At 39.6% G+C, this 27,546-nt stretch overlaps 3 protein-coding genes across 4 annotated transcripts in view; 1 reads left to right on the top strand and 2 right to left on the bottom strand.

The window, feature by feature from the left end:
- nrbf2b (nuclear receptor binding factor 2b) overlaps positions 1 to 27,546 on the bottom strand; it is a 119,278-nt gene that overhangs the window by 43,296 nt on the left and 48,436 nt on the right. The window lies entirely within an intron of this gene.
- Positions 36 to 20,879, top strand: egr2b (early growth response 2b). 2 transcript variants are annotated; one of them, XM_015607335.3, is made up of 2 exons: positions 36 to 127; positions 18,820 to 20,879. In XM_015607335.3, exon 2 carries the CDS (start codon positions 18,840 to 18,842, stop codon positions 19,905 to 19,907), a length of 1,068 nt encoding a protein of 355 aa, XP_015462821.2. In that variant the 5' UTR covers positions 36 to 127; positions 18,820 to 18,839; the 3' UTR covers positions 19,908 to 20,879. The 2 variants fall into 2 exon arrangements, with proteins under 2 accessions (XP_015462821.2, XP_007255179.2); XM_007255117.4 differs by lacking the exon at positions 36 to 127 and adding an exon at positions 17,055 to 17,678.
- adoa (2-aminoethanethiol (cysteamine) dioxygenase a) lies at positions 23,207 to 26,810 on the bottom strand. Its single transcript, XM_007255116.4, has one exon. It carries the CDS (start codon positions 26,504 to 26,506, stop codon positions 25,736 to 25,738), a length of 771 nt encoding a protein of 256 aa, XP_007255178.3. The 5' UTR covers positions 26,507 to 26,810; the 3' UTR covers positions 23,207 to 25,735.

Raw genomic sequence — 27,546 nt, 5'->3', positions numbered from 1 at the left:
AGCGTGTGTGTGTGAGAAAAAAAGTGTGCGAGAGTGTGTTGTTATTGGAGCAATGTAATGCTCTTGGAGGAGCCCACTCATGTGATGGAGATTCACAAAGAGCCACTTCTCTCCAAGCCCTCATAATGTGAGTATAGCCCCTAACACTTCTTACTGTGTGTGTGTGTTAGTGTGAAAGAGAGAGAGAGAGAGTGAGAGAGAGAGAGTGAGAGAGGGAGAGTGAGAGAGTGAGTAAGTGCTTGCTTTAAGGTGCATGAGGTGATACGCACGTGTGTGTGTGTGTGTGTGTGTGTGTGTGTGTGTGTGTGTGTTTGTATGTGTGGACCTGCTGCACTTTGCACTGAGAGCACAGACCCTCTTCATTTAGATAATGCAAGTAAATGTGCAGCCTGAATGAACGCATTACAACAGCAGACACAGCGCTGCACCACCACCGCCTCTGTACAGAGCCTGGGGCTGTTTTGCATGCAATTATTCTCATCTGTGCACTTGCAGTGTTCTTAATGGTAGCCTGTGATTTTAATGCAATTTATGAGGAAAATTAATAGGACCACAAAAAGAGGGTAAAATATGGGAATAAAATTAATATTTACGAGAGTTTTCATTTCACCATTACCTGATATGAGGGGAAAAAGGCAACAGTTAAAATGTTCAAACATCAATAGATAAGCAGCTGAAAATGAGTCAAGCAAACTAAACTGAAACTTTTTTATGGGAACATGTTCGTTCTGTAAATCCTGAATTAATGGAGTACAGTACATAAATAAATATATATTTTTTTTACAGATTTTACTAACTGAAGTTAAGGTACCATTTAATTTTTGTTACAGCAATATTCATGGCGTTGAAAATTAGCAAACTGGCACTGGCATCCTGAATTACCGTAGTACATTACAGAATTGCTGGACACTATTATTACAATTGTCACTTATTGAAGTTAAGGCGACAGTTAAATTGTTGTTACAGCAATATTCAGGCAGGTTAAAATCAGCCAAGGGGCTAAACTGACCCTTTTTTATGGAAACAAGTTTGTAAATTACCATAGTACAGTACAGTAATACAGAATTGTATTACAGATTTTAGTAAATGAAGTTAAGAAAACAGCCATATTGTTGTTACAGCAATAATCAAGCAGCTGAAAATAAGCCAGAACATTTTACGGAAACATGTTTGTTCTGCAAAAGCCCTAAATTACTGTAGTACAGTAATGTGCAGTAATACAGTATTATTAAACTTTTTACTAATTGAAGTTAAGGCAACAGTTAAATTGTTGTAACAGCAATAGTTAAGCAGCTACAAAAATTAGCCAGGCAAGCTAAACTGCCACTTTTACAGAAACAAGTAAATCCTGAATTACCTTAGCACATTACAGTTTTACTAGTTGAAGTTATGGCAACAGTTAAATTGGTGATATAGTATATATTTAGTCAGCTGAACATTAGCCATGTAGGCTAAACTGGCACTTTTACGGAAACAAATTTGCAAATTTGAATTATTGCAGTACAGTACAGTAATACAGAATTTTGTAAAAGATTGTATTAACTGAAGTTAAGGCTACAATTAACTTGTTGTATAAGTACCATAGTACAGTATAGTTATACAGTATTACAAATTTTACTAATTGATATTAAGATATCAGTTAAAATGATTGTAACAGCAATAGTTAAGCAGCAGAAATTAGCCAAGCAATCTAAACTGGCATTTTTATGGAAACACATCTGTTCCGTAAAACCTGAATTACTGTAGTACAGTATTATACGTTTCAATTAATGAAGTTTAGCTAATGTACTCTCAGCAAAAGTAGCCAGGGGCAGTTTTGCATGCAGTTTTCCTCACCTGTGCACTTCAGCTGATCTTAATGGTAATTATGGTAATAATTATGGTAATAATGATAATTATTAATTATATTTTACTGCAAATAATGAAGGTGAAATACAGAAATTTAATGAATACAAACTGTGAGTTTTCAACTTCATTCTTTCCTGATATGTGAGGAAAGGTGTAAAAGTGGTGTAAAAGTAACAGTTAAACATTGTAAAAAAAATGTCATGTGGCCTAAATTGGCACTTTTATGGAAATATGTTTGCTCACCAAATTCTGAATTACAGAAATACAATATCACTACAAAAGTACACAAGGGCTGTTTTGCATGCAGTTCTTCTCACCTGTGCACTTTGAGTGATCTTAATGGTAGCCTGGGATGTATTGCAATTTCTGAGTGAAATGAATTAAAGACCACCAAAAGTGGGCACAGTACAGAATACAGAGATAAATACAGAGGAAAAAAGCAAGCGCTGTAAAAAACAAAACAAAAAAAAACCAATAATAACAAAAGGGGGCTAAACGTGCACTTTTACTGGAACATATTTGCTCCCTAAATCCTTAATTACAGTAAAACATGCATCATACATTTAAACTTTAAACCAAAAAGTATACTATAGTGTACAAAATGGGATTTACTTGTTTTACAAAAACATTAGCAGAAACCTTGGTTAGAGTTTACTAGAAGTTAAACTGATCCCATTATAGAGGAGATGCCATTGACACATTCTGACTTCCCTTTTTTAATTTATCGTGGCTCTATATACAACTACAGCTATAGAAAAAAATAAGATTTTACTTAAAAATTATGAGTTTCTAAAATTGAAAACCTCTGGAATATAATCAAGAGGAAGATGGATGATCACAAGCCATCAAACCAAGCTGAACTGCTTGAATTTTTGCACCAGGATTGACATAAAGTTATCCAAAAGCAGTGTGTAAGACTGGTGGAGGAGAACATGCCAAGAAGCATGAAATCTGCAATTAAAGAGTTATTCCACCAAATATTAATTTCTGAACTCCTAAATCTTTATGAATATGAACTTGTTTTCTTTACATAATTTGAGGTCTGAAAGCTCTGCATCTTTTTTGTTATATCAGCCAGAGAAATGAAAAATGCTGTCTGTAGTTTATAGAATAAAACAACAATGTTAATGTTACTCAAACATATACCTATAAATAGCAAAATCAAAGAAAATGATTCAGAAACTGAAGTGGTCTCTTCATTTTTTCCTGAGCTGTATGATTGCATATTGTTTTGTGAGCTATATTAAATTCTAGGCACATTATTAATCTGCTTATAGAAAACACAGTTAAAGCAATGATAAAAGGTTTGAAATTCATTATAACCTTTCACTCTATAAATAGAATGCGTTTCATTTAGGTTTTTCTTTTTTCAAAATCAAGCATCACAACAATCTAACCCTAAATAATGCTTTAAAGAGGGAATTTCTCACTGTTTGTTCGCTCACCCTGCACGCCACTAAACACAAACTGCTGAGTCCTTTGATGGCGAAGCGTCTATAGAAAAGTAACACCTACGCAGATCCACCAAGAAAAACAGCCTCCCACTCGATAAAGAGAGAACAATTCGTGTCGTTGCGGCCTCTCCCACGGCTTGTCTTTAGATCCTAGCCGCCGCTGAAGCAGGTTGGTGTCCATTCACTCCTCCTCGATGGGGCCTCATCTGAATTTTGTGGGCGGAACTTGACAGGTTGCTTTATGCTGCCTTGTCATATGCCTGACCAGCGCTTGAGCGAGGGAGCTACGCGGAGCATTCCGTTCCCATTGCGGTTTTTACTCTCTCTACAAAAGCGGCCTGCTCTTCTTTCTCGCTTCGTAATAAACGATAGCGACACGAGTGTTTTTGTGTTGACTCAAAGTGGTGATTCACAACACAGCATAGTGAATTCTTTATTTTACTGGACTGCTGATAGAACAGACAAACAGTTTATACATTAACCGCCATAACTATAGACTTATTGTTCAGCTATCAGTTATTATTATTTTACTGCTACATTTAAAATTAGACTAATGTACAATACTATGAATAGTAGAATACATATTACTATGTATTACTACTATTAAAACATTATTAACAACTTATTTAAAAAAAACACTTCTCATTAAACTTTTGTATGATAAAATGACTGATTTGCAGACCCACATAGAGGCCCAGGTTATCTAAAAGGAGCAATATATTTAGTTTGGCATTTCATATGTAATTACATTGTAATTACACATGACTACACTATTACACAATTTTTCTGACATATAAGAAAAATGTTTTAATAAAAAAAAAATGTTAATTTTTAAAATGTCTAATTTTATTCTTTATTTAATCTGTACTTTGTGAGTCTGTTATTAAACTCATGGAACATTCTAAATTCTCTTTGAGGTTAATTATTATCTATCTAATTTTACACTAATGGCACATCTAACTTTTAATTAAACAATAATACAACAGAAAATGAGATAATAATTAATAAGATTAATAAGTAATAATTATTGATTACATCAGGCCTTTGTTATTGTCAGCATTCAAATTAGTGCTCCAAAGTTAGTAATTTTTTCTACTAAACTAATCTATACAAAGCAGAACTGGGATTGGGTAGCCTCGGGCTAAATGTTAAAAGGTTAGTTATATTTTAATGATGATGAGGATGATGATGTTGAAAGTTGATTATATAGAATCAGAAGGGCGTGATTGACTGGCATTAGCAGGCATGTGAGGAGCTCTTCTAACATTTGGACGTACTTGTCACGCAGCTGAAGATACACCCTGACATCCCTGATTAGGAGCATTTAATGAAAAAGCTGCAAATGCAAAAGGAGAGTACAAAGAGAGAAAGCGAGGGAGAGAGAAAAGGTCACTCGATATATCCTCGCATGCAGTGGTCATTTGACCCCGGGTGACCCCGAGCACATGCAGGAGAGAAAGCTCCTGAATTCAGCGGCTGTTGGCCGTGGGCGTCCAGCACGCTGAGCCCCATCATTCCCGACGGGACCTGCCAGAGTCCGCCGGCCAAATGGGCTGAGCGGCAGGCCCGGGCCGCTTCTGCACAGTGTGCAAACATTTTTGCATCCGTGGGTGCATAACAAAGGACAAGAGCATCTCAAGAAGTTTCCTTCTTTCAGCGCTTGGGGGAGGATGCAAGAATCCCTGCAAATGCGAGACATTCCGCTGCGGCGCTTCGCGGCAAAGGATCATCACTGTTCTGGGCAGAATTGGGCGCTTTTATGCGTTTGCCATACAGTCACAATCATCCATTGAGAACAAACGGCGCTGTGGGTCTCACAATGGAGTTTGTAATTATAGCAGCTGTAAAATATGAAGGGGTCAGTTCATGCCCTGCGGCGATGACTGATAACGTCCAGCTTAATCTCTTGTTCTGTCACGCTAAGCGAAAGCCAACAGGGTGGATTTATTCGGCATTCATTATCCACCTGCATAACCCCCCGCAGGATCACGCTGTAGATCATAAAGCAAGAACCATTTACATCTTAAAAAACTCACTCGGATTCTCGCTCGACCTGGTGTCGCTCAAAGGGTTATCTATAGCCTGTGCCCTCTTGCGATTGCCCTGCAATTAATACAGGCTTTACAAATGGGCCAGGATTCATTAGCACTCCCCTCATTATGGAGGTTCAGGTACAGAGACAGCGTTGGGAGGACTTCCCTCATTAACAATGGCTGACACGCACCCTAATCGCCCCGGCCAGGGTCGCTCTGTCACCCGCCTGTCACATTACCGGCCCGCCGGGGCTGAAAAAAGCACCTCTCCGGTCCTAAACGTCTGCGGGAGGGGATGTAAATGCGACGTGTCACTGGCCCAGGCCCGCTATCGAGCGACCGGGGTGATTTGCGGAGCGCCTCTCCAGTCGATATCCACCGAGGTGTCGTTATGATGCCGCTCCGAACACAACCTCTAAACTAATCGCCCGGGCCCGGTGACACAGGCCATAAAAGAAGGCAGCTCGTGGCAGTGTGGGCTGGAGGAGCCCCCAGACAGAGAATGGATCAAGATGCTGCTAAATCAGTCTCCACCATGCCTAAACACAGCATGTGATAACGGAAGGAAGCTGAGGTTCATGTTTACCGTAGGAATTAAATATAAGAAACACTACAAGCAATGGAAATCCACCATTGTGAAAAAAATTGGGTTTCATCCTCTATTTCCATAATACATCCTGCATTGAAAGCTGATGACATTTCAGGTGACCTTAAAGCACTGGTGGACGTGCATCAGGCAGTACAATCTAAGTAGATAAGCACGTGTTTCCCCAACCTGCACATCTAAGATCTCTGTGGGGAGATTTTCCCACACCTTCAACATTCAGAGATAGAATACAGAGCATTTCCTGCTTCTCACAAACAAACATATCCAAAACACATTCAACATTCAATGGAATGGATTCTTGATTCAAGAACATCAGCAGCTTCTTTGTCTGATTTGCAAATATTCTTCTTTTTGTCTATTCAGTTAGAACTTCTTGATTCTTTCAAATCAAAAGCATCGAGACATATTTCACAGTGTTAGAATGAAGAGAAACACATGTTGATATTTTTAGATTTAAAGTGAAAGTGGAGCTTGATTTTCACTCCTCTCTCAAAAAGGCAACCAACCAGAGTCTAGAGAACTGAAGCCTTACAGATTCCTATAAAGCGTTTATTAAAGAGTTATATGTACATCTGGCCCCCTAAACAGTTTTGCACTTTTGGGAGATAGATGTATATACAGCTCTGGAAAAAATAAGAGACCACTTCAGTTTCTGAATCAGTTTCTCTGATTTTGCTATTTATAGGTTTATGTTTGAGTGAAATTAACATTGTTGTTTTATTCTACAAACTACAGACAACATTTCTCCCAAATTCCAAATAAAAATATTGTCATTTAGAATATTTAATTGCAGAAAATGAGAAATGGCTGAAATAACAAAAAAGATGCAGAGCTTTCAGACCTCAAAAAATGCAAAGAAAACAAGTTCATATTTATAAAGGTTTAAGAGTTTAGAAATCAATATTTGCTGCAATAACCCTGGTTTTTCCCAGTTTTCATGCATCTTGGCATTTTCTCCTCCACCAGTCTTACACACTGCTTTTGGATAACTTTATACCACTCCTGATGCAACAATTCAAGCAGTTCAGTTTGGTTTGATGGCTTGTGATCATCCATCTTCCTCTTGATTATATTCCAGAGGTGTTCAATTTGGTAAAATAAAAAAAACTCATCATTTTTAAGTGGTCTTATTCTTTCCAAAGCTGTATGTAAAAGCATCTATGGCAATTAAAGCGTTTACAGGGTTAACTGTACGTCTATTTCAATACGCATTTATGAATGTTCAGTCAATGAAACATTTTATTTGGACATGAAGGTAATCAAGAGCCAAGAAACAGAAGTGGCACCGTCATACAACAAGGCGGCACCTAACTAAGTACTAGTAATGATATTCATGCTATGACAAAAATCATTGCTGTTTGTACACTAAAAATCATGAGGTGTTATCTCAGGACACGGCTTGGGAACTCCTACAACCTGTATAAGTTGTAAGGTGTTATCTTGAGAGTAAGGTTGAACAGTAGCCAGTATACTCTGGGCAAGGCAGCATTAATTGTCGGGAGTTTGAGTAAGGCCTGATAGTGGGTGTCAGATAAAAGAAACATTACATTTCTGAGACTGTGTGGAGATTACACATTTCTCAAACCACAGTATCGCATGTGTCCTGGGAATACATAATAGAAGTTATTATCACCCACAGTGGACACCGCAGTGTTTTTTCATGCATTCTGTCATTTTCTCCTCCACGAGTCTTACACACTGCTTTTGGATAACTTTATGCCACTCCTGGGGCAAAAATTCAAGCGGTTCAGCTTGGTTTGATGGCTTGAGATCATCCATCTTCCTCTTGATTATATTTCAGGGGTTTTCAATTGGGTAAAATTAAAAAAACTCATAATTTTTTAGTTTTTATCCAGAGCTGTATATACATCTTGTAGCATATGATTTTTGAATGAAACAGTTTGCACTTATATTTTAAGTGCAGAATCAAAAATCAGACTTCTTTGTAACCTACAAAAACAGTCTTTTTTTTGTCTGTGATTCTGAAGGCAATATACTATCAGAATTTTACAGGGCACAAAATACCCTTTTTAACTTTCTATGGAAAGTATTTTATTCCATGTCTTCAAGGATGTTTTAGACCATTTCTGTCAATCTGATCATCATTATTTACACAATGTAAGGCAGATTGCATGTTCAGATGGCTTAAAAACAATAATAGCATTGACGAAATCCATACTACGTATGGAATTTTCAGCCCAGCTTGGCTTTTTTCCTGTAAAATTCAAAGTTGGTGCACTGAGAGCAGACCAAGACTCGACACAAGCCGCTGTTGGCTCCGTCTGGTCCTTGAAAGCCATCTGAGCAACACCAACCCACGAGTGCAAAGCCAGTGTGGCGGCAACAGATGGCCCTGTTTGTAACATGGATAAAAATCGTTCTGACGCCACGGTCTCCCGAGTTGTATTAAGAATCATGAACTGATCACCAGCCATGGCTGTTGATGATGACAGCAACACCCCTGCAAAAAATAACTAGAGCTTGCATGGGCGGCGACAAAAATACATGTGATTGAATGGCAACAGGATGCTCTGAGATATTTAGGGGGTTTTAGTGGCTGAAATAAAACCATGAGGTTTCCTGTGTTGTAGGTTACCATTTAGAGGTTAACTAAGATCATACTCGAAGAAGGAGGAGTATAGGGATGCAACAGGAACTGTGTCTGTAGAGCTAACTGTAAAATTTCCCCATGAACGATGTAGAAATCTGCTTAGATAATATCCACATAATACTTCAAAGGCTCCCTCTGATCTTATTTCAGCTTTCTCTTCAATGATATCATAAATCAAAAGCATTTTTAGCAGACAAACAGAAAAATGGGTCAGATGCGAGCCACCACAGGCTTCTTTGAACTAGGCCTACAATTCTCACTTTATTTCCTTTACATTTCTGCTAACGCGATCATGCAGCGGACATCATTTTAAGCGTCTCTTTGTCACATCTTTAATGTCTCTTAAAAGTGAGCATGAAAGTGAGGCTGGCTGTGGACTGAGCACAGTAGTAACATTCATACTGGTAGACCTGGGGTCAGACACATCAGACTCTCCTCTGAGCACAACTGAGACAGGGTCAGCTTTTGACTTCATTTTGTGAAGACTAGGATTGTGTGAGCAGTGAAGAACTGACCCAAGATCAGAGAGATGAATAACAGCTGCCTTTTAGAACAACCGGTGTGTAGTCATAGCTGAGGTTCATGAAAAAGGAACTCATTGCCAAATGAGATATAAAGTGCATAAAAGTGTTATAAAACGCACCTTTTCACGAAAAACCATATATCAATCAGCCTTTAGGGAGAAATCTGTTTTTGAATTTTTAATAATAAAAAGCTAAAATGTGCTTTATTTAGACTTAAACTGTTTTATTTATAAAGGCACTTAAAATAAAAATAATTATCAATAAAAAAAGAAAATTGATTTTTCAATCGTTGAAAGTGTGTATTGTATATAAAGGTTTTTTTTTCACTGGTTAAAAGACTATAGCATAAGAGCACAAACAGAATGCAAGAAATGCAAAATGTGAATTCAAATAGCTGTAACTTTTTTTTACACCACTAATAGATACAGTACAATCCATGTCCCTCCTATATTCCAGATGTGCTACCAGTGTCCCCACCAATCAATTTCAATAATTTATCAGTTAATTTGTCAAAGGTACAACTGGTTGTAAATAAACTACTGAGTTATAAACAATGTGATTTAGACTGGTTTGATGTAAAATGGGGACAGGGGTTACGATATTTGTATTTTATGGGTAATAACACACCTTGCCTGCAGAGGGCTTTCAATCCACCATGATTTCATGAAAAGTTAAAAAATGTGCTTAAAAACCTGGATCAGAAAAAGCCCAAAACAGAAAAACAACAAACAGGCAAATATAAAAAAGTATACTACAACAAGGTGGAAAGATCAGAAAGACAAAGATAAATTGCAAAAGAGTGAAGGAATGTTTAGGAGTTTAAAAACCTTCTTAACTTTTAGTGGAAGTCAATGTAAAAAGATTGCATGACTCAAGTCAGTTTTGGTGCATTATTATTAGTCCATTAGGAGTCCATTAGGAGTTATTATTAGTCCAGGAGGAGTTGAAGAATATTCAGCGTGAACTCAAGTCCTGCTTAAAGGAGGCTAAGGAGACCTACAGGAAGAAGGTTGAGCAGAAGTTACAAGTTAAAAACATGAAGGAAGTTTGGGACGGTATGAGGACAATCACAGGGTGCAAGCCAAAGAGTGATAGTGCAACAGCTGGTGGTGTGGAGAGAGCGAACGAACTCAATCTCTTCTATAACCGGTTTGATTGCCCTGTTTCATCCTCACCTGCTTCTGTCTGTCCTGCTATCTCAGCAACCTCAGCCTCTGCCCCACTGGACACCTCCCTACCTCTTCTGAGTGCTGCTCAGGTCTCCCTCTCACAGACTGTCAGCACATCCAGTCCGCCCCCCCCCCTCACCTCCCCCCTCCACCTCTCTGCAGACCAGGTCACAGGGGCGCTGAGGAGACTCCGCTCAGGGAAATCAGCTGGACCTGACGAGGTGAGCCCGAGACTTCTTAAGGCTTGCGCCTTTGAACTTGGGTTACCCTTGTCGAATATCTTCAACATGAGCCTGCAGTTGGGGAGGGTTCCTACGCTGTGGAAAACGTCATGCCTGGTCCCTGTTCCCAAGAAACCTCGCCCCAGTGAGCTCAATGACTTCAGGCCGGTAGCTTTGACCTCGCACATTATGAAGACCATGGAACGACTGCTTCTCCCACTCCTCAGACCCCAGGTACAGCATGCACTGGACCCTCTCCAGTTTGCATATCGGGAGAAGATTGGTGTTGAGGATGCAGTCATCTACCTCCTCCACCGAACCTACTCTCATCTTGACAAGGGGAGTAGTGCTGTGAGAATCATGTTTTTTGATTTCTCCAGTGCTTTTAACACCATCCAGCCTCCACTTCTCAGAGACAAGCTGGTGAAGATGAATGTGGATCCTCACCTGGTGTCCTGGATCACAGACTACCTCACCTGCAGACCACAGTACGTGAGGCTCACTGACGGCACATCGGAGACTGTGGTCAGTAGCACTGGAGCACCACAGGGGACTGTGCTCTCCCCCTTCCTCTTCACTCTCTACACATCAGACTTCCAGTACAACTCTGAGATGTGCCACCTGCAGAAATTCTCGGATGACACTGCCATCGTTGGGTGTGTGAAGGGTGGTCAGGAGGAGGAGTACAAGAGACAGGTGGATGACTTTGTTGCTTGGTGCCGACTGAACCAACTGCAGTTGAACATATCCAAGACCAAGGAGATGGTGGTGGACTTCCGTAGGTCTGGACCACCCTTGCAGCCAGTCTCCATCGAGGGGGTTGATGTGGAGACAGTAAAGACCTACAAGTACCTTGGTCTGCAGCTGGACAACAAACTGGATTGGTCAACAAATACAGACACCCTGTACAGGAAGGGACAGAGCCGGCTCTATTTCTTGAGGAGACTGCGGTCCTTTAACATCTGTAAGAAGCTTCTGCAGATGTTCTACCAATCAATCGTGGCCAGCATTCTCTTCTACGCTGTGGTGTGCTGGGGAGGCAACATGAAGAGGAGAGATGCATCACGGCTGGACAAGCTGGTCAGGAGGGCCGGGGCAGTGGTTGGAATGGAGCTGGACTCTCTGGTTACAATAGCTGAGAGAAGGACTTTGGATAAACTGCTTTCTATCATGAACAATGATAGTCACCCACTTCACACCACCATCATGAAGCAGAGGAGTGTGTTCAGTGGCAGACTGCTGTCACAGAGCTGCACAACAGACAGACTCAGAAAATCCTTCATTCCGAGAGCCATCAGACTCTTTAACTCCTCCCATCGGGGACGGGATGCTGCTGACGACTGAGTTTAATCCAGGCACACCACTTGGACATTATTCAACAACTTAATTATTTATATTAACACTTCCCCAACCTCGCTTACATTTAAGTATACCTTACTCATGATTGGGTATTCACATTTTCACATTCTCTTTTTAGAACTGCAACATCTACTGCACTGCTCCGTTTACAGATAGATCCTTACCTTGTATAGTTAGGTTTTTTTATTTTTATATAGCCTTATATATTTTCTATTCTTCTGTGTTTTGATTTGTCTGAGTATGTTTCTTATTGTATTGTGTTGTTGCTGCTGGATGCCTAAATTTCCTTCGGGATAAATAAAGTATCTATCTATCTATCTATCTATCTATCTATCTATCTATCTATCTATCTATCTATCTATCTATCTATCTATTCATGATTCTTTTTAATTGTTTCCATTTTTTCATGATGCACAGAACAAAATAAGTAAAAAATGCAAAAAAAAAAAAAAAAAGAAGATACAAGGTTTTGCACAATATTTATAGTATTATTTTAAATTGCACCCATTGCTGACACACAACTTGTATAGTTCCTGTAGAGAAGCACTGCCAGTGGAATAGAATAAACATAAATTTATTGGCACTATGACTAATGCCCAGCATGTGCTAAAGGGGTATAGAGCACACCAGCACTGAGCAGTGGATCAGTGGTGATAATCCAACATCCAACATATATCATGATTACAAGCCATCAAACCAAGCTGAACAGCTTGAATTTTTGCAGTGGCATAAAGGTTATCCAAAAGCAGTGTGTAAGACTGGTGGAGGAGAACATGCCAAGATGCATGAAAACTGTGATTAAAAACCAGGGTTATTCCACCAAATATTGATTTCAGAACTCTTAAAACTTTATGAATATGAACTTGTTTATTTTTGCATTATTTGAAGTCTGAAAGCTCTGCATATTCATTTCTCATTTACTGCAAATAAATGCAAATAAAAGCAAAATCAGAGAAACTGATAAAAACTTAAGTGGTGTATGTATAGTCCTGTTCTAGGCAATAATAAGCTATTTTTCATACATGTGATACGCTTCACTGTTTTAGTTCCAAAACTCTTACAATTTAGCTGAAGCATTTTTCAGATAAAGACGAGAACTAGCAGACCATAAGTGTGACTAATACAGGCATTGTTTTTCTACATATACAGAAATACATGGTAAGGATTATAAAAACAAAACCACATGGAGTGAATTTAGGAGGCCAAGCTGCTCAGAGGATTACAATGGATTTATAACAAAAACACAATAATAATAACACAAAAAAAAACACAATAAGATCACATAGCCAAGATGTGGCTTAAATCTTAGATAAAAAATATATAAATCACATGCTTATTATGCCCAACTTATTATTGATAATCCTGTGGTTATGTTTTACATTCTGTGCTGCCCACATTCTAGCACACAATGTACAGCACCTCACAGAGTACAGCACTGCTTCTCTCACTGTATCCAAACCCTGATCTACTCTGACAGAAACACACCAGACTCCAGACAGATGAGTGTAAATGGCTAGCTCCTACCCTTTACTTCCACAAATGCTGTGTGAACAGCAGGGCAGAGGGCGTTGTGTGAGTTTGTGTGTGCGAGGGGTGCACACTACTGCCCTCTAGCTATTGACTGAGAAACCACATCTCTTTTCCTGGAGCATATACAGCTCTGTAAAAAATAAGAGACCACTTAAACATTATGAGTCTCTTTGATTTTACCAAATTGAAAACCTCTGGAATATAATCAAGAGGAAGATGGATGGTCACAAGCCATCAAACCAAGCTGAACTGCTTATATTTTTGCACCAGGAGTGGCATAAAGTTACTCAAAAGCATTGTGTAAGACTGGTGGAGGAGAAAATGCCAAGATGCATTAAAAACTCTGATTACAAACCAGGGTTATTTCACCAAATATTGATTTCTGAACTCTTAAAAGTGTACATGATTTGCATTATTTGAGGTCTGAAAGCTCTACTTTTTTATTTTTATTTCAGCCAATTCCCATTTTCTGCAAATAACTGCTCTAAATGACAATATTTTTATTGGGAATTTGGGAGAAATGTTGTCTGTCATTTATAGAATAAAACAACAATGTTCATTTTACTTAAACATATACCTATACATAGCAAAATCAGAGAAACTGATTCAGAAACTGAGTTGGTCTCTTAATTTTTTTTTCAGAGCTGTATTTAAATAGCTATATTTAAATTTTACATGTTTATAAAAAATAATAACCTAACTACGTTTTTCAATTCAGGACACAAAAAAACATATCAGTTTCTATGGCTATTTAAAAATTAGCAATGGTTTAAGAGGATAGTTTATCATACAGTAATAGTAACATTTTAACAGCCACAAATTGTAGAGCATTTCTAGTTAACTTTATGGACTTAGCTATTTTTGTGACTAAAATGCAGAATAAAAAACTCAATAAAACTTAAAAGCCATGACTAAACAACTATACCGTGTGTTTAACTGATAGTCTTTATTAATAAGAAGCAAACTTTATATAATTATAGTAAAAATTTAATCACTTACCAATTGGGAACAAGCCCTGAATCATGTAAATTAGTTTAGCGAAGGTAGCTGCCATTTAGGACAGCTATTAAAGTCACATTTTATTTTGACTTATATATATAAAAAAGCTAATACATTAGCTTAAGCCACTTTTCACATAGGCCATAATGGGGTAGAATCAGGTGATCTTTTCAACTAAGGGTGTAGGTGATTTTACCACAAGCATCATAACTTAAGAAATGGCCTTTATATCTCAGAATGCAGGTTTTAGAATTGCTATGTGTTGCTTAGCGTTTGGTTTAATTTTTAGGTTTAGGATTAGGATTAGTATGGTTAAAATAAAGGTGTAGGATAGGCATCACTCTGTTACAATAATACAGTGTACTTCTTCAGAAAACGCTATATCAAAGACTTTTATTATGAAAAATTGCGTATTTTGTGCATATATTCTATGTAAAACGGATACCTCTGATAAATAATTACTAATCTGAATTTAATTGTATGACCAGATACATTGTGCTCCGATTTAATCCAGCCTGTGTTTATCAGTAAACTCTCAGTTTAAAAAAAAGAAAGGGTTAAACTATGGTTCAGTTCTCATTAGGTTTAATTAAAAATAAATAAATAAATAAGGACTCTGATTTTGCTTTATCGACACTTTTCTCCTCATATTTCCCGTTAACTCAGCAGCGTGCACAATAGCATCATATATCGTGGGTTCATGTTGGTGGTAAATGGAGAGAAACTCAATGGATGCAGGGCAAACAGGTTACTGACAGTGTGTCACTTAAGTGTGTAAAAGTGTGACTGTGTAAAAAGCATTCATTAAACTAAACTGTGGTGTAAGTAGTGTAAATGTTTACTCTGTGCAGAACCTGTCCGGTACAACTGTTTTCAATAGACTGGTCATTGCCTATAGATTTTTGGGGGAGTGATTACAGTACAGTAATATATGTAATTCACTGTATCTCACACTGCCTCTGTTTTCCTAGCTCAGGCTTTGTAAAAGTGTGGGACTGGTGTTTAGTGTGCTGCGTGGCCTGTAACATACTGTATATGTGAGAATATAAAGACAGATCTTCTGAGTTTATATGTGTGTCATGTTTTCTGTGCCCTCCTCCCCCACACCTCTAAGAGGAGTTTCTAAACCCACGGGGGGATTTCAGGCCTGAGGCAGCAGTCTGGAACACTTCTACTCTATATTTAGAGGAGCCCGAGCTCACTTTGGGCCACTTTAGGAAACTTTTAGTCTCATCTTAGTTTTGGAACGAGTCAAGAGGTGCAATGAAGATCTTTATCATTTATATATGTACATTAGACCACTGCCTGACCCTGATTGGTCAGTCTGATTTTACCATAACAAGCAGGACTATCAGGTAACACTCAGGTAATTGATAAGAAATTCCCAATATCAGTTCACTTTTAGTAACTACATTAGAAATAATAATAATAATAATAATAATAGTGTGATTATTGTTACTCTTGTGGTATAAAGCTAATAAAATAATAATCGTAATTATGCAGGCTAAATAATATAGCCTACAAATAATACTAATGTTTAATAATTAACAAATATATTTATTTACATCATCACCTAGGCCTGGGCGATATTGTAAAAAAACAAAATCGATATTTTTCAAATGTATGTATGTATATATACATGTACATGCTTAATTACAGTGTTTAGTTCTTGCATAACAACTTCAGTTTTTTTTTCTGTAAACAGACAGCACCATTTAAAGTGATGCACAAGTTATTCATTTCCTTTTTTATTTATTTTTCGAATTTTGTATTTTTTTAATAGAAAGCAGCCCTCTTCGACTTTACATGCAGCTTTTATATTAAACACAGTGTAAACATATACTAGTTATCATCATAATACTAATAATAATAATAATAATAATAATAATAATAATAATAAATAATAATAATAAAAAACGGGAAAATGCTGATTTAAAAAATAATTTATGATTTTTCTTTCATCAAAATACATTTAATAACACAAAACAATAATTAAATCCTAAAAAAAGAAAATTAATAATCCAAACATTGCAGATCATAACATTAATAATACTATGTTTTATTAATAAAAACTGTTAATTTTTTAATAATAAAACCAGAAGCATCAATAATAGCCTCACTTTCCAACTGCACCCTAAAAATAGCCTGGAGTTGCTAAAACTGTTTCTCTCTTTCCAAAACCCGGAGCTATTCAAATAGACCCAGCGCACACTGTGTCTGTGTCTCTCTCACACTCTGTGTTTCCGACAGAGAGGCAGTAGAGGTAGAAATTCCGTGATTGTGTGGCTCATTTGTTTGTGGTTTAGAGCTACTCGGCAGGACCCGCCAGTTTCCGCAGCGGCTCCGGAATGAAGCTCCATATGCGCGCGGAGGGGGCGGGGCCACGGGGCCGGATGACCATGTATGGAGAGCACCGCCGGAATACAGTCAAACTCACACAACAACGTTAAACCGCTTATTTACACAGTTTTTATACATTTTATCATGTTCTGCTGAAGCCAGAAGGGTGTTTGATTTCGCTCGTGCAGTCCTGTGCTCGGTGTGTGTGTCCGTGTTTATCTTTATATGTTTTATGGTTTATTTCTTCTGCTGCGTGAGTTTTCCTCGCAGGCTCTCGGGCCGGGGCTTCTCCATTGACAAAAAGTGCGGCTGTGACGACACGGGGAGAGCGGGCCAATCAGCGGCGGCAGCGCTCCCCTCGCTCTCCATCTATGGGCAGTGACGTAACGGGACTCGGAAAGCGCCGCATAAATACAAAGTCGCGAGTAGCCCGTGCGATCACACGCTCATGCTTACACACACACTCTACATCTCGCGCAACACATTTACTCACACACTGATCTCAGTCAGTCTGACAGGCAGAGAGTTTGATAGGTGAGTTTAAAAAAAAGGCTGTGAGAGAAAAGCTAGAGAAACAGAACAGCAGCTCTGCGTGGATGTGGAGGAGTGTGTGTGTGAGGTGAGAGTGGGTGGTAGTAGTGATGGTGGTGGGAGGGTAAAGACCCCAACACTCACATACTACTCCTTAGTATTACTATAGCAGACAAACACAGAGAGCGAGAGAGAGAGAGACATCAGCAGCAAACAACAACAAAGAAAAGGAAAACTCTCCGCGTGCTTTTTTATTAATAAATAAAAAAGCATATACAACTCCGCTCGGTTCTTCGTGCGCGCGTGAACCATGACGGCGAAGACCCTGGAGAAAAGCCCCGTGTTCGTGCACCCGCTGGCCGAGAGCATCTACTCTGTGGATGAGCTCAGCGCCCCCCTCAGCGTCTTCCCCGGCGGAGACGCGCCGGTACACTACGAGCACATGAGTGCAGGTAAGAATACTGAAGCTGTAGGTTTGGTGGCAGCGCGCCTCAAACCTGCCCCATAAACTTGCTGCTGCTGCAGGTGCTGCAGCTGCTCCTGCTGTTGCCTTTCTGTATGGTCCTCTGTTGGCTTTCCTGCTGAAGTTTGTGATCGATGCATTTTTTCTAAATACTGAAATCAGCAGTGAAGTGTCTCAGCTGTACTGTGATTGTGTTCATTGTATATTATGTGCGAGGTATAGAAAGATATGCATAGAGGCACTGTAAAAACTCTAGTGATGCTCGACTGAAACAGCTAGTCTATTTGCTAGTCTATACTGTAAAAAAGTGAAAAAGTAACACTGTTACAATAACTATGCTAGGAGTTGCTGTACAGTATACGGACAAAACCTTAATACTGTATTTTTTATTTTTTTGCAGACCTTATATATCCCATTATGTGTACTTTCCAAAAAGAGCCAATTATCATGAATGAGCCAGTGTGTTGACTTATTGACTTTGTTTAAAACAGTGATTTATTTGATTTATGGTTTGTTAATATAGAGTATTTTGCCATATTTAATAAGTTCATTGCTATTTCAAAGTGATCAGTAATGCATTATTATGCTATTGTATTATCAGTACATCAGTGGTGAGAAATGGTCTTAAAATGGCAAAAGTATCATTTATCACAATTATTTTTTTAAAACAATATATTGTCCAAACAATAAGACACTATGACATGGTTATAGGACGTGTCAGAAGTTGATTTAAGGTTTGAAAAAAAAGGAAAATATAAATTTTGCTCGTCTAAAATAATTATTGAATTTAAAGTATTTGAGTAATTTCTGAGAATACCAAAACTGTGTTTCAGTTTATATTATTCTATGTTGATTTTTATACATATTTGTTTGCTACAAATTTGAAGCAAATCAAATCAAAACAATCTAAGCAGTCCTATCTGAAGCTTTTTCTGTGGCACTTTACTGCTGATTTCAGTATCAAACTGCAGTGACCTGTAGGTGCTGCTGCATCACACACAAACTCAAACTCTTGACTGACTTATTTAGACTGTTGCTTTGGAGTGGATTCCAGCAAGACGCGCAGGAATTTCTTGTGTACGCATGGGATGTGATCTTAACAACTGTTTTCTGTTGCTCTTCTCGTGCAGATGGCTTGATCAACGGTGATATGAGTGCAGAGAAGCGGTCCCTAGACTTGTCCTACGCCAGCAGCTTCGCTCAGCCGGCAGCTCCCCGTAACCAGACCCTTACCTACATGGGCAAGTTCTCCATCGAACCGCAGTACCCGGCCAACTGGAACCCAGAAGGGGTGATCAACATTGTCAGCGCGGGTTTCCTGGGCATGACCCAGCCTTCCTCTGCCTCCTCCTCTCCATCCTCCTCTGTGTCTCCGGGCCACTTCTCTAGCACCCTCAGCTGCACGGCAGCACAGACTCAGGCAGACATGGACCACATCTATTCCCCTCCACCACCTTATTCAGGTTGTGGCGAAATGTACCAGGACCCGTCAGCATTCCTCTCAACATCAGCGTGCCCCATCTCCTCATACCCTCCGCCATCTTACTCCTCACCCAAAGCCACAGCAGACGGCCCCGGCGTCTTTCCCATCATCCCGGACTATGCCAGCTTCTTCCAGCCGACATGCCAGAGAGATATTCCGTCCATTCCAGAAAGGAAGCCCTTCTCCTGCCCCCTGGACTCTTTCCGGGTGGCTCCACCACTCACCCCACTCAACACAATCCGGAACTTTACCCTGGGTGCACCCCCTGTACCCGAGGGTCCCCGGCTCCCTGCAGCAGCATACGGTCCCCAGAACCTTCCGCTGAGGCCGATCCTGCGGCCCCGGAAGTACCCAAACCGCCCCAGCAAGACTCCAGTGCACGAGAGGCCATACCCATGCCCGGCAGAGGGCTGCGACAGACGCTTCTCTCGCTCTGATGAACTCACACGCCACATTCGCATCCACACCGGCCACAAGCCCTTCCAGTGCCGGATATGCATGCGCAACTTCAGCCGCAGTGACCACTTGACCACACACATTCGCACACACACAGGCGAGAAGCCCTTTGCCTGCGATTTCTGTGGACGAAAGTTTGCCCGCAGCGATGAGCGGAAGAGGCACACCAAGATCCACTTGAGACAGAAGGAGAGGAAGTCGTCTGCTGCCCCCTCAAACTCTGAGCGCTCCATTGGCATCGGATCCTCAGCGGTCTGCTCATCCAGCTCGGGCCACTAAGTTCCCCTAGTTAGTTCTGTGGTTTCCAGACCCGGGTACTTAGAGTAACCCTGTCTCTGCATAGATTGGTGTTTCTTCCCTGCTCTCCCTGCACAATTTATCTGACTAATCAGCTAATTAACAAGCCTTTCCTGAGTTTAAGTGGGGGTATCAGAGCAAGGAAAGCAAATGTCAAATGTGCAGATCTGAACAGGACACCAAGGCAAGGTTTGGGGTCAACTGCCCTACATTACTAGCAGGGGAGCATGCAACACTAGGCAATATCCACGATCCAAACTTGCTGTGAAGCCAGGGGGGACCAGTTGAACACAGAAAAGCCAAAGGACATAAATGAGGGACATTGACGACAAGTACAATTCCTCAACCGGCACGTTCCTTTGACTGCTTCTTCTATCCCCCTTAGTATCGGTCGCATGTTGACTGACAAAATCGCACTTTGTTTATGATATTTAGGTCAAATAATTTAATGAAATATAACTTGCAGCAGCATGTGGGACTGTGTGTTCTAAAGTGCACGTTTGGTTGAGAGAGGACTTTGTGGAGGTCATTCCAACGTGACAGCTTCAAACTTGCAATAATGCAGACACTTGTGAACTTGTCACAACCGTGTTTTCTCGGCAAGCTGAAACTAACAGATTTATCGTGCCTTTGTATTGTGTCTTTTTGTAAATAGCCGCATACCTGAAGAGGCTTTGAAATAAAATTGTACAGTGGTCCTTTAATAAGAAAGTTTTTGAGATAAAAAAATATATATTTTTGTATAAACTTTGTTTTGTGTCGCAAGTGTTTCCATTGTGGTAAAAAAACAACAGGAATGTAAATAACTGGACTTATATATGTGAAGCTTGTTTTTGTAGATGTTTTCACTGATATGTTGTGTTGGGAATGAGCTAACTAATGCAGGTCCGTGACTTGCTGGCCTAACTTTCTGTCATTGTGAAAGAAATAATAAATAAAACTTGAATTAAGATATGTTTGTTGTAAGCCTATGGTTGCATTATTTTGAGTGGAGGAAAATATGAAGTGGACCCGAAGGGGGATTCCCGCTTTTGCATCCGTCACTTCTGACTCACCACCTCACAATGGTGAGCACCCACACACACTATTGGATTTACAGTAATGTAGCAGTTATTGTGTGTTAACATCTGTCAACATAGTTCTGTGAAGGTTTTAAGCTGAGAAAAAATAACTATAATGAACATGTCAGGCTGGAAAAGAGGTCAATCAATTCAGCTTTAGGAAGATTCAGTAACACTTTGTGCAGAGATGCTGGATGCTCTCTCTGAAACATTCAGTACAGTCTTCCGAATGGTTTGTCCTCAAAACCACATGTAGCAGATTTCAGAGCAACAGAGTGGTGGCAGCATTAGCATAAAACAGCGCTGGGAAATGAGTCCTCAGGAAGTTTATTAACAAAATAAAAATAAAATTCCTCTGAAGAGCATTTTAACATTGTTTACAACCCAGCCTGGTCCCAATCCTTTTCATCTCTTCTCTTTAGGCTCTGTATGGAGTATCAGAACTTTAACTGTTTAAGATGACATCTACAAGGGGTTTAATCTTAAAAACTTATACAACAAAAACTCCATGTAAATAAATATGACTTCCGATGATCTCATGTGAAAGCAGAAAGGGAAAACACTTGTGTTCATGTTGTGACCTGAATGTGGTCTAAAATTTAACACTATATCACTTTGACAGAGGCGGGGACAATCCCAGGTTAAAACAGGAAGCTGTATTGGCATCTAAATATACAGTAACATTTGATGAGCAAACAAATTTAAATAGGACTTACATGTTTTGAATGACCTCAATAGAACAGAAAGAACACCATATCATATATTACATAAATGCTTGACTTGGACTACGTTCCCATTACAAGCTTCATTAAGCAGTTCTGACTATTTGCTCAGATTGAGTCCTGAGTGTTCACATTAATAAATGTGAGCAACCTCTATCTGTCATGTTTCTACTTTTGACTGACACACAGCTGTTCTTCTCTACCATAGTTGTTTCTCCACTCTGTCGGTGCTGGCTGATGATGACCACACTATGTGCATTAAAAAGTGCATAATATTTATGTTGCATGCCCACAAATTAAGACGCGTACTGATCTGAGACCACATATGAAAGGCTATGTTCAGCAGGACAGAAATCAGATGCTTCTCAAATCAGATATGTTAAGATGACTGTCCACACTGTTATTTGCAAGTGATCAGATCAGATTTATGTGTGTAACCTTTCTGTATGTAATCAAAATTTTGGAATATACCCCACATAAAATCAAAATATGGATCCAAACCACATTGGAGGTGATTTAAAATGAGAGTGTCATCATATTTGTAGAGATTTGTCTCAGTCTGAATGATGTTGATGATAATGATGTTGTTTGTTGTGTTGCAAGGGATGCTAAAAAATGTTTTAATTTGATTTGAGTAGGAAAAACATGCAGACTGAGATGCATCTGTTGTCATTTCAAACTGTGGTTGAAACTGATTAGCCAAAAGTACATTTTATGTATTTTTTTCTGTCCAGACTTTTAAAATAAATCAAGTTACTTAAATTTGATTTGAAAAGTTTGGATTTGGCATGCAGTCAGATGTCATATTAAGGTAAAAAAAAAATATTAAAGTTAATTCAGATTAGTAATATGAATGCAGCCTTATACAAGGGATTTAACTTGAAATCAGCAAAGAGACCATAAGCTTTAAAAGCTTTAGATCACTGTTTTGAAGGACAGTGTCAGAGTAACTGTGAATCACTGTCCCACATCTCTCTTTTTCTTACCAACAAAATGCTCTTGTTTTGTGTGAGCTATGCACTGGCACCAACTCACCAAGCCGATTCGCCGCAATCTTCTGGAAGATAATTATAAGCAATTACCATCCAAAGAGTCCAAAATCAGATTACTGCACATGAACATGCTCCCAACAGTGGAACAGTTAGGCTGGACATAAGGAAGTTCAGGAGAACACAATGTTCCATTTTACTGAGTTCATGGAACGGCATGTGTTAAACTGAAGCCTACAAAGAAAGATGAAGGAACCAAATCTGTTAAGATCATTATTAAAAATTAAAACAATGCCTTTCATTTCACTAAAAGTCACAGTAATACCACATTCGAATGACCATTTTCCAATTTTCAAGCAATTATGATCATACATGTATTATATGTATGAATTGAGCAAATAAAGTGTTCATGTCAGTACTGATAATACTGCAAAAAAAAAAAAAATGCTACAAGTTAAATAAACAAGTCCACAATTAACCCTTTTTTACTGTTAACCCAAATTTACTGTAAACGAAAATTGCTAATTTTTTGGAGACATCTAAAAATAATGTAAGAACTGTAATTTTCCAGCAAAGCTGGGTCTGACCCTCCTAACACTAATAAACTGAGCAACCTAGGAGTTCATGAGCTTATTTGATAGATTTTTGAGCACATAAACCAACCCATTTTGACCTAAGCAAGGCTATTTTCCAGCCTGTTCCTTTTCTTTAATAAAAAAAAAAAAACACATAAATGATATAATCACTGGCAGGCTATCAGAGAAACCACTTCAGAAATGACCACATCCTAAATCTTTAGTTTTCGTTGTTTGTAATTTGTCCAGATCAGTAAATCTGACATAAAAGAAAGAAAGAAATCGTCTGGGTTTGAGTGTGCCTGAAAGAGAAAAAAAAAAGCACGGAGAAGATGTGAACATCTTATTGAGCATCTTAAAGAAGCCTTGGAATGGAAAATGTATTTTAGCAGAATACTTGGTGGTGACAAGCAACAAGTAGCACCCAGTTCCTGAGAATATGGTGCATTTGGTAGTCTTGTATTTAATTTTCAGACATTCATTCCCACAACTGCATATATGTAGCAGTGATGGGCAAAACATCACCACCAAATTCTGCTTAATACTGGAAAGTATGAGACCTCAGGTTGCTCAGGTGACTGACTATATCTGATGCCAGTAAGTATGGAAGAAACATCAAGAGCAGTGTGCAAGGAAGGAAGCAAAACCACAGCAAAAGGGTATCAATGCTAGGTTAAAAGCTAAACCTAGCCTAGCAGCCTTTCAAAAGAAGTCATTCAGTTAGCTGGGATAACTAAACAAGATAGTGCCATTATCCATGAAGACTTGTTTGAGCAGGTATAATTAGTTATAATGCTAAAAACAAAGTCATTAGCCATTGTACACATTGTTGGTCAGTATAATACTTATTATACTAAATAAAAACAATGTCTAACACTTTACACTTACAGCTAAAGCATTATTATAAAACGCTGCACTTTTGAATGGTTAAAGGCTGTTGCACGGACAGTTTGACATAGGCATGTTTTCACATACAGCTTTTTTTTGTTGTATTATATTAAATGCAGTAGACTGATATTGGAAGTGTGGGACATATATGCCAATTTTTATATTTATAACAGTTTACAGAATATAAAAAAAATAATATAGAATCTGCGTGAACTAGCCTGAATTAAAATGCTAAAACACAGTTATCTGACCGTACACAGTAATTTTGACAGTGTTTAATCAACAGTGTTAATGTTGAATTCTGCACTGTGCACTGAACATTTATTGATTTCCCTTCTCAACACACTGAATAGATAGTTTGTTACTGTGTCAGTGGGTGTGTTAAAGCACTAAACCACTAAAATGTGCAGGGCAACGCACCTCCAGTACCAGGACTAAGAAGCACGGTCATATACAGAGGTGATTTTACCAGGCTCAGTCCAGATTATCCCAGGTGTAAGGCCCTCAGCACAGACATTACACACACCAGTCATTTCAGAATCACAAAAAGTAAATCAGACTGAGCCATAAAGACTATTGCTCCATGAAACTGTAAGTTTCCATGAATTTACTATACATCACCAACTTCCTCTATGTGCGTGATTAACCGTTTTTTTTCCTCCCCTCAATCTCACGCATGCAGTCACCAGTGACATCGCACCACCCATGACAGCTTCCAAGCGATTCATAATGACAAGTCAAAGTGAGGAGGCGAAGTCGGTTCACACAGAAAGCTGCAATTACACAGTGAACAATGTAGACTGGGCTACTTGATGAACACCACAGCCAACACTATAAATGCTAACTTCATTTACATACTGCAGGCTCTGCAGCTGCTTCAACTGAACCAATAAAATCCTGGCATTATCAAGGATTTCCCCTTCTCTGGTCTTAAACCATGAGAGAGTAACCCATGCCATAATAGAGCCAGTGGAGGAGGGCTGGTGCTTTTACAAGCAAGCTACACTGACCAGGCAATAAATGTTCAGAGGACCAGATTAAAAAATGAAAAAAATGAATAGGGTATCATAAACATTTTAATTTTTTGTGTTTTAAAGTCAATATATAAACTTTTAGCAAGAATATGATTTATAACTGATTGTACGAACAAATAAAACACTTTGCTATAAATAAATAATGCACGTCCATAATAATATTAATAGTAATACAGGCTATGTAGTGTTTAGTTAGACAAGAGTATAAACTTTAAAGGCAAGATAACATTCAATATTTTAAGAAAGGCAACTGGTCTTCAAGTTATGTTCAATGTTATTGGTCACTTATGTCAGTCAATTTTTGTAGAAAAATGTTTCCAAATCCTCAGGCATTAAGGTCGTCTTGATCAACCTTTAGCTCTGCCTGAAGGCCAGAAGAGGGGTGTGTATATACTGTCTGTGATGTAGGTTAGTGGCATGAGGCTGTTGAGAGGTCAATGCTCCTGGAGACAACGACCAAGGTCTCAACGACTAAGCTTGGACTAAAACTGGATTCCAGTGCTGGATAAAGTTCAGGCCAAAGCTGTCCTCGGATCTTAAATTAAAGGGAAACCTCTGGCCCGGGGTAAGGCTCTCCCCCACACCAGAAGTCATCAGGCTGGGGGATCTCCAGCAGCAGCAACATCTCCTCCTCCACCTCCTCCTCCTTGCTGTTTCTCTCAGTGTGTATGACCCTGTAGTAGTGGCAGTCCCTCCCCTCATCAGGATCGTAAGGTGGTGCCAGGATGTCAAGGAAGGCGGCTGGACCTTCTATCGCCTCGATCTGGTGCAGGTTGTCCCTCAAAGGAGTCAGCAAACAGGGGCTGCTGTGCTCTGTGAACTCGCTGGTGGATCTGAGCTCAGCCTGCCACACAGGAGAGGCTTCTTGGGAAGGAGACTGTGAGGACTGGGGCTGGGAAGGCCCTCCTCCCCCATCCTCAGAGACCCCAGCATTCTGGGGTCTCTCCAGCTTATCAAAGCACCTGATCCGTACCTTCCCATAAAGCACCTTCAGCATGCCGTGCATGTCCGGGTGGTCGTGCAGTGGAATAGAGCAACCGCTCCTCAGTAGGAAGACCCCCATGCTGAAGGCGTCAGTCTCACAGATGTGCATGTAGGTGACCGGCGCCGCGCTGGAGCCGGAGCCCGAGTTGGAGCTCTTCTTGGGCGGCGAGATGTTGAGGTCTGCGGCCCGGAGCTCCGCCAGCAGAGCGGAGAGCTCCGAGCGCCGAGCGGAGAAGTCTTTACTGTCCGCGGGAGAGCAGCTTTTATAGGCCAAGTTAGCCTTGTTAGCTATCTGCTGGATAAGCGAGGACTTGCCGTTCAGTGGCATTCTTGCCGTTCTTTTAGCTTTTTGCTACGTATCTTCACGGTTCTTGCTGAAAGGAACACAAAACAACACAAAAAAAAACAGCCACAAATCCTCCTGCTGTCCCCCACAACACCCTAACTCCACCGCGCTGCTCACCGCAGGAGTCAGTTAAACCTCTTCAACGCCTCAAAACTTCCCATTCCCGGGTCACATTTTCATTTTTAAGCTTTTATTTATGACGGTTAGTCAGTTAACGCTACTAGCTCCGTCCCGCACACTCTCCCTTCCACCGCCCCATTCATGTCTATCTGATCCACACGTCCGCAGCTACAGCGCCTGCGTAAACAAAGCAAAGCACCGTGGGAAATTGAGTTTATTTATATTTCCACGCTGCTTCTAAACTCGTGCTCTGTCTCACACAGGTAAACATTAACAACATCACGTTTCATCAGGCACACAAACAATGTGTCATACAGTAAAACTAAACACAAGGACGCTCTGGTTTGAGTGTATTGAAAAACTCGTTCTGTGATCGAACTACATTACCCAAAAGCCACACGCGCATCCCCAATCTGAGGCGATAGGGGGGTCCGTTGGGCCATTCAACCCTGTCCCTTCCCCCTACAGCCTCTTTACACATCAACCTTATGTTTTTCTCTCATCCCTGGCCTCGCCTCATTCATTATTGATATAATGTATATAATCTGATTACCTGAGGCTTCAGAAATGATAATATATATAAACAGCTCTGGAAAAATTAAAAGACCACTTCATTTTCTAAATCAGTTTCTCTGATTTTGCTATTTATAGGTATATGTTTGAGTAAAATGAAAATTGTTGTTTTATTCTATAAACTATGAGCAACATTTTTCCCAAATTCCAAATACAAATATTGTAATTTAGAGCATTTATTTGCAGAAAATAAGAAATGGCTGAAATAACAAAAAAGGTGCAGAGCTTTCAGATCTCAAATAATGCAAAGAAAACAAGTTCATAATTATAAAGTTTTAAGAGCTCAGAAATCAATACTTGGTGGAATAACCCTGGTTTATAATCACACT

Source organism: Astyanax mexicanus, chromosome 15 (assembly GCF_023375975.1).
Source record: "Astyanax mexicanus isolate ESR-SI-001 chromosome 15, AstMex3_surface, whole genome shotgun sequence".
In the NCBI taxonomy this organism is placed as follows: domain Eukaryota; kingdom Metazoa; phylum Chordata; class Actinopteri; order Characiformes; family Acestrorhamphidae; genus Astyanax; species Astyanax mexicanus.
This window is presented reverse-complemented; position numbering and strand designations above follow the sequence as displayed.

Coding starts and splice junctions, on each gene's coding strand:
- egr2b (XM_007255117.4), top strand. CDS start 17,537: ATGACGGCGAAGACCCTGGAGAAAAGCCCCGTGTTCGTGCACCCGCTG. Junction 17,679..18,819: donor CTACGAGCACATGAGTGCAG/GTAAGAATACTG, acceptor CTTCTCGTGCAG/ATGGCTTGATCAACGGTGAT.
- adoa (XM_007255116.4), bottom strand. CDS start 26,506: ATGCCACTGAACGGCAAGTCCTCGCTTATCCAGCAGATAGCTAACAAG.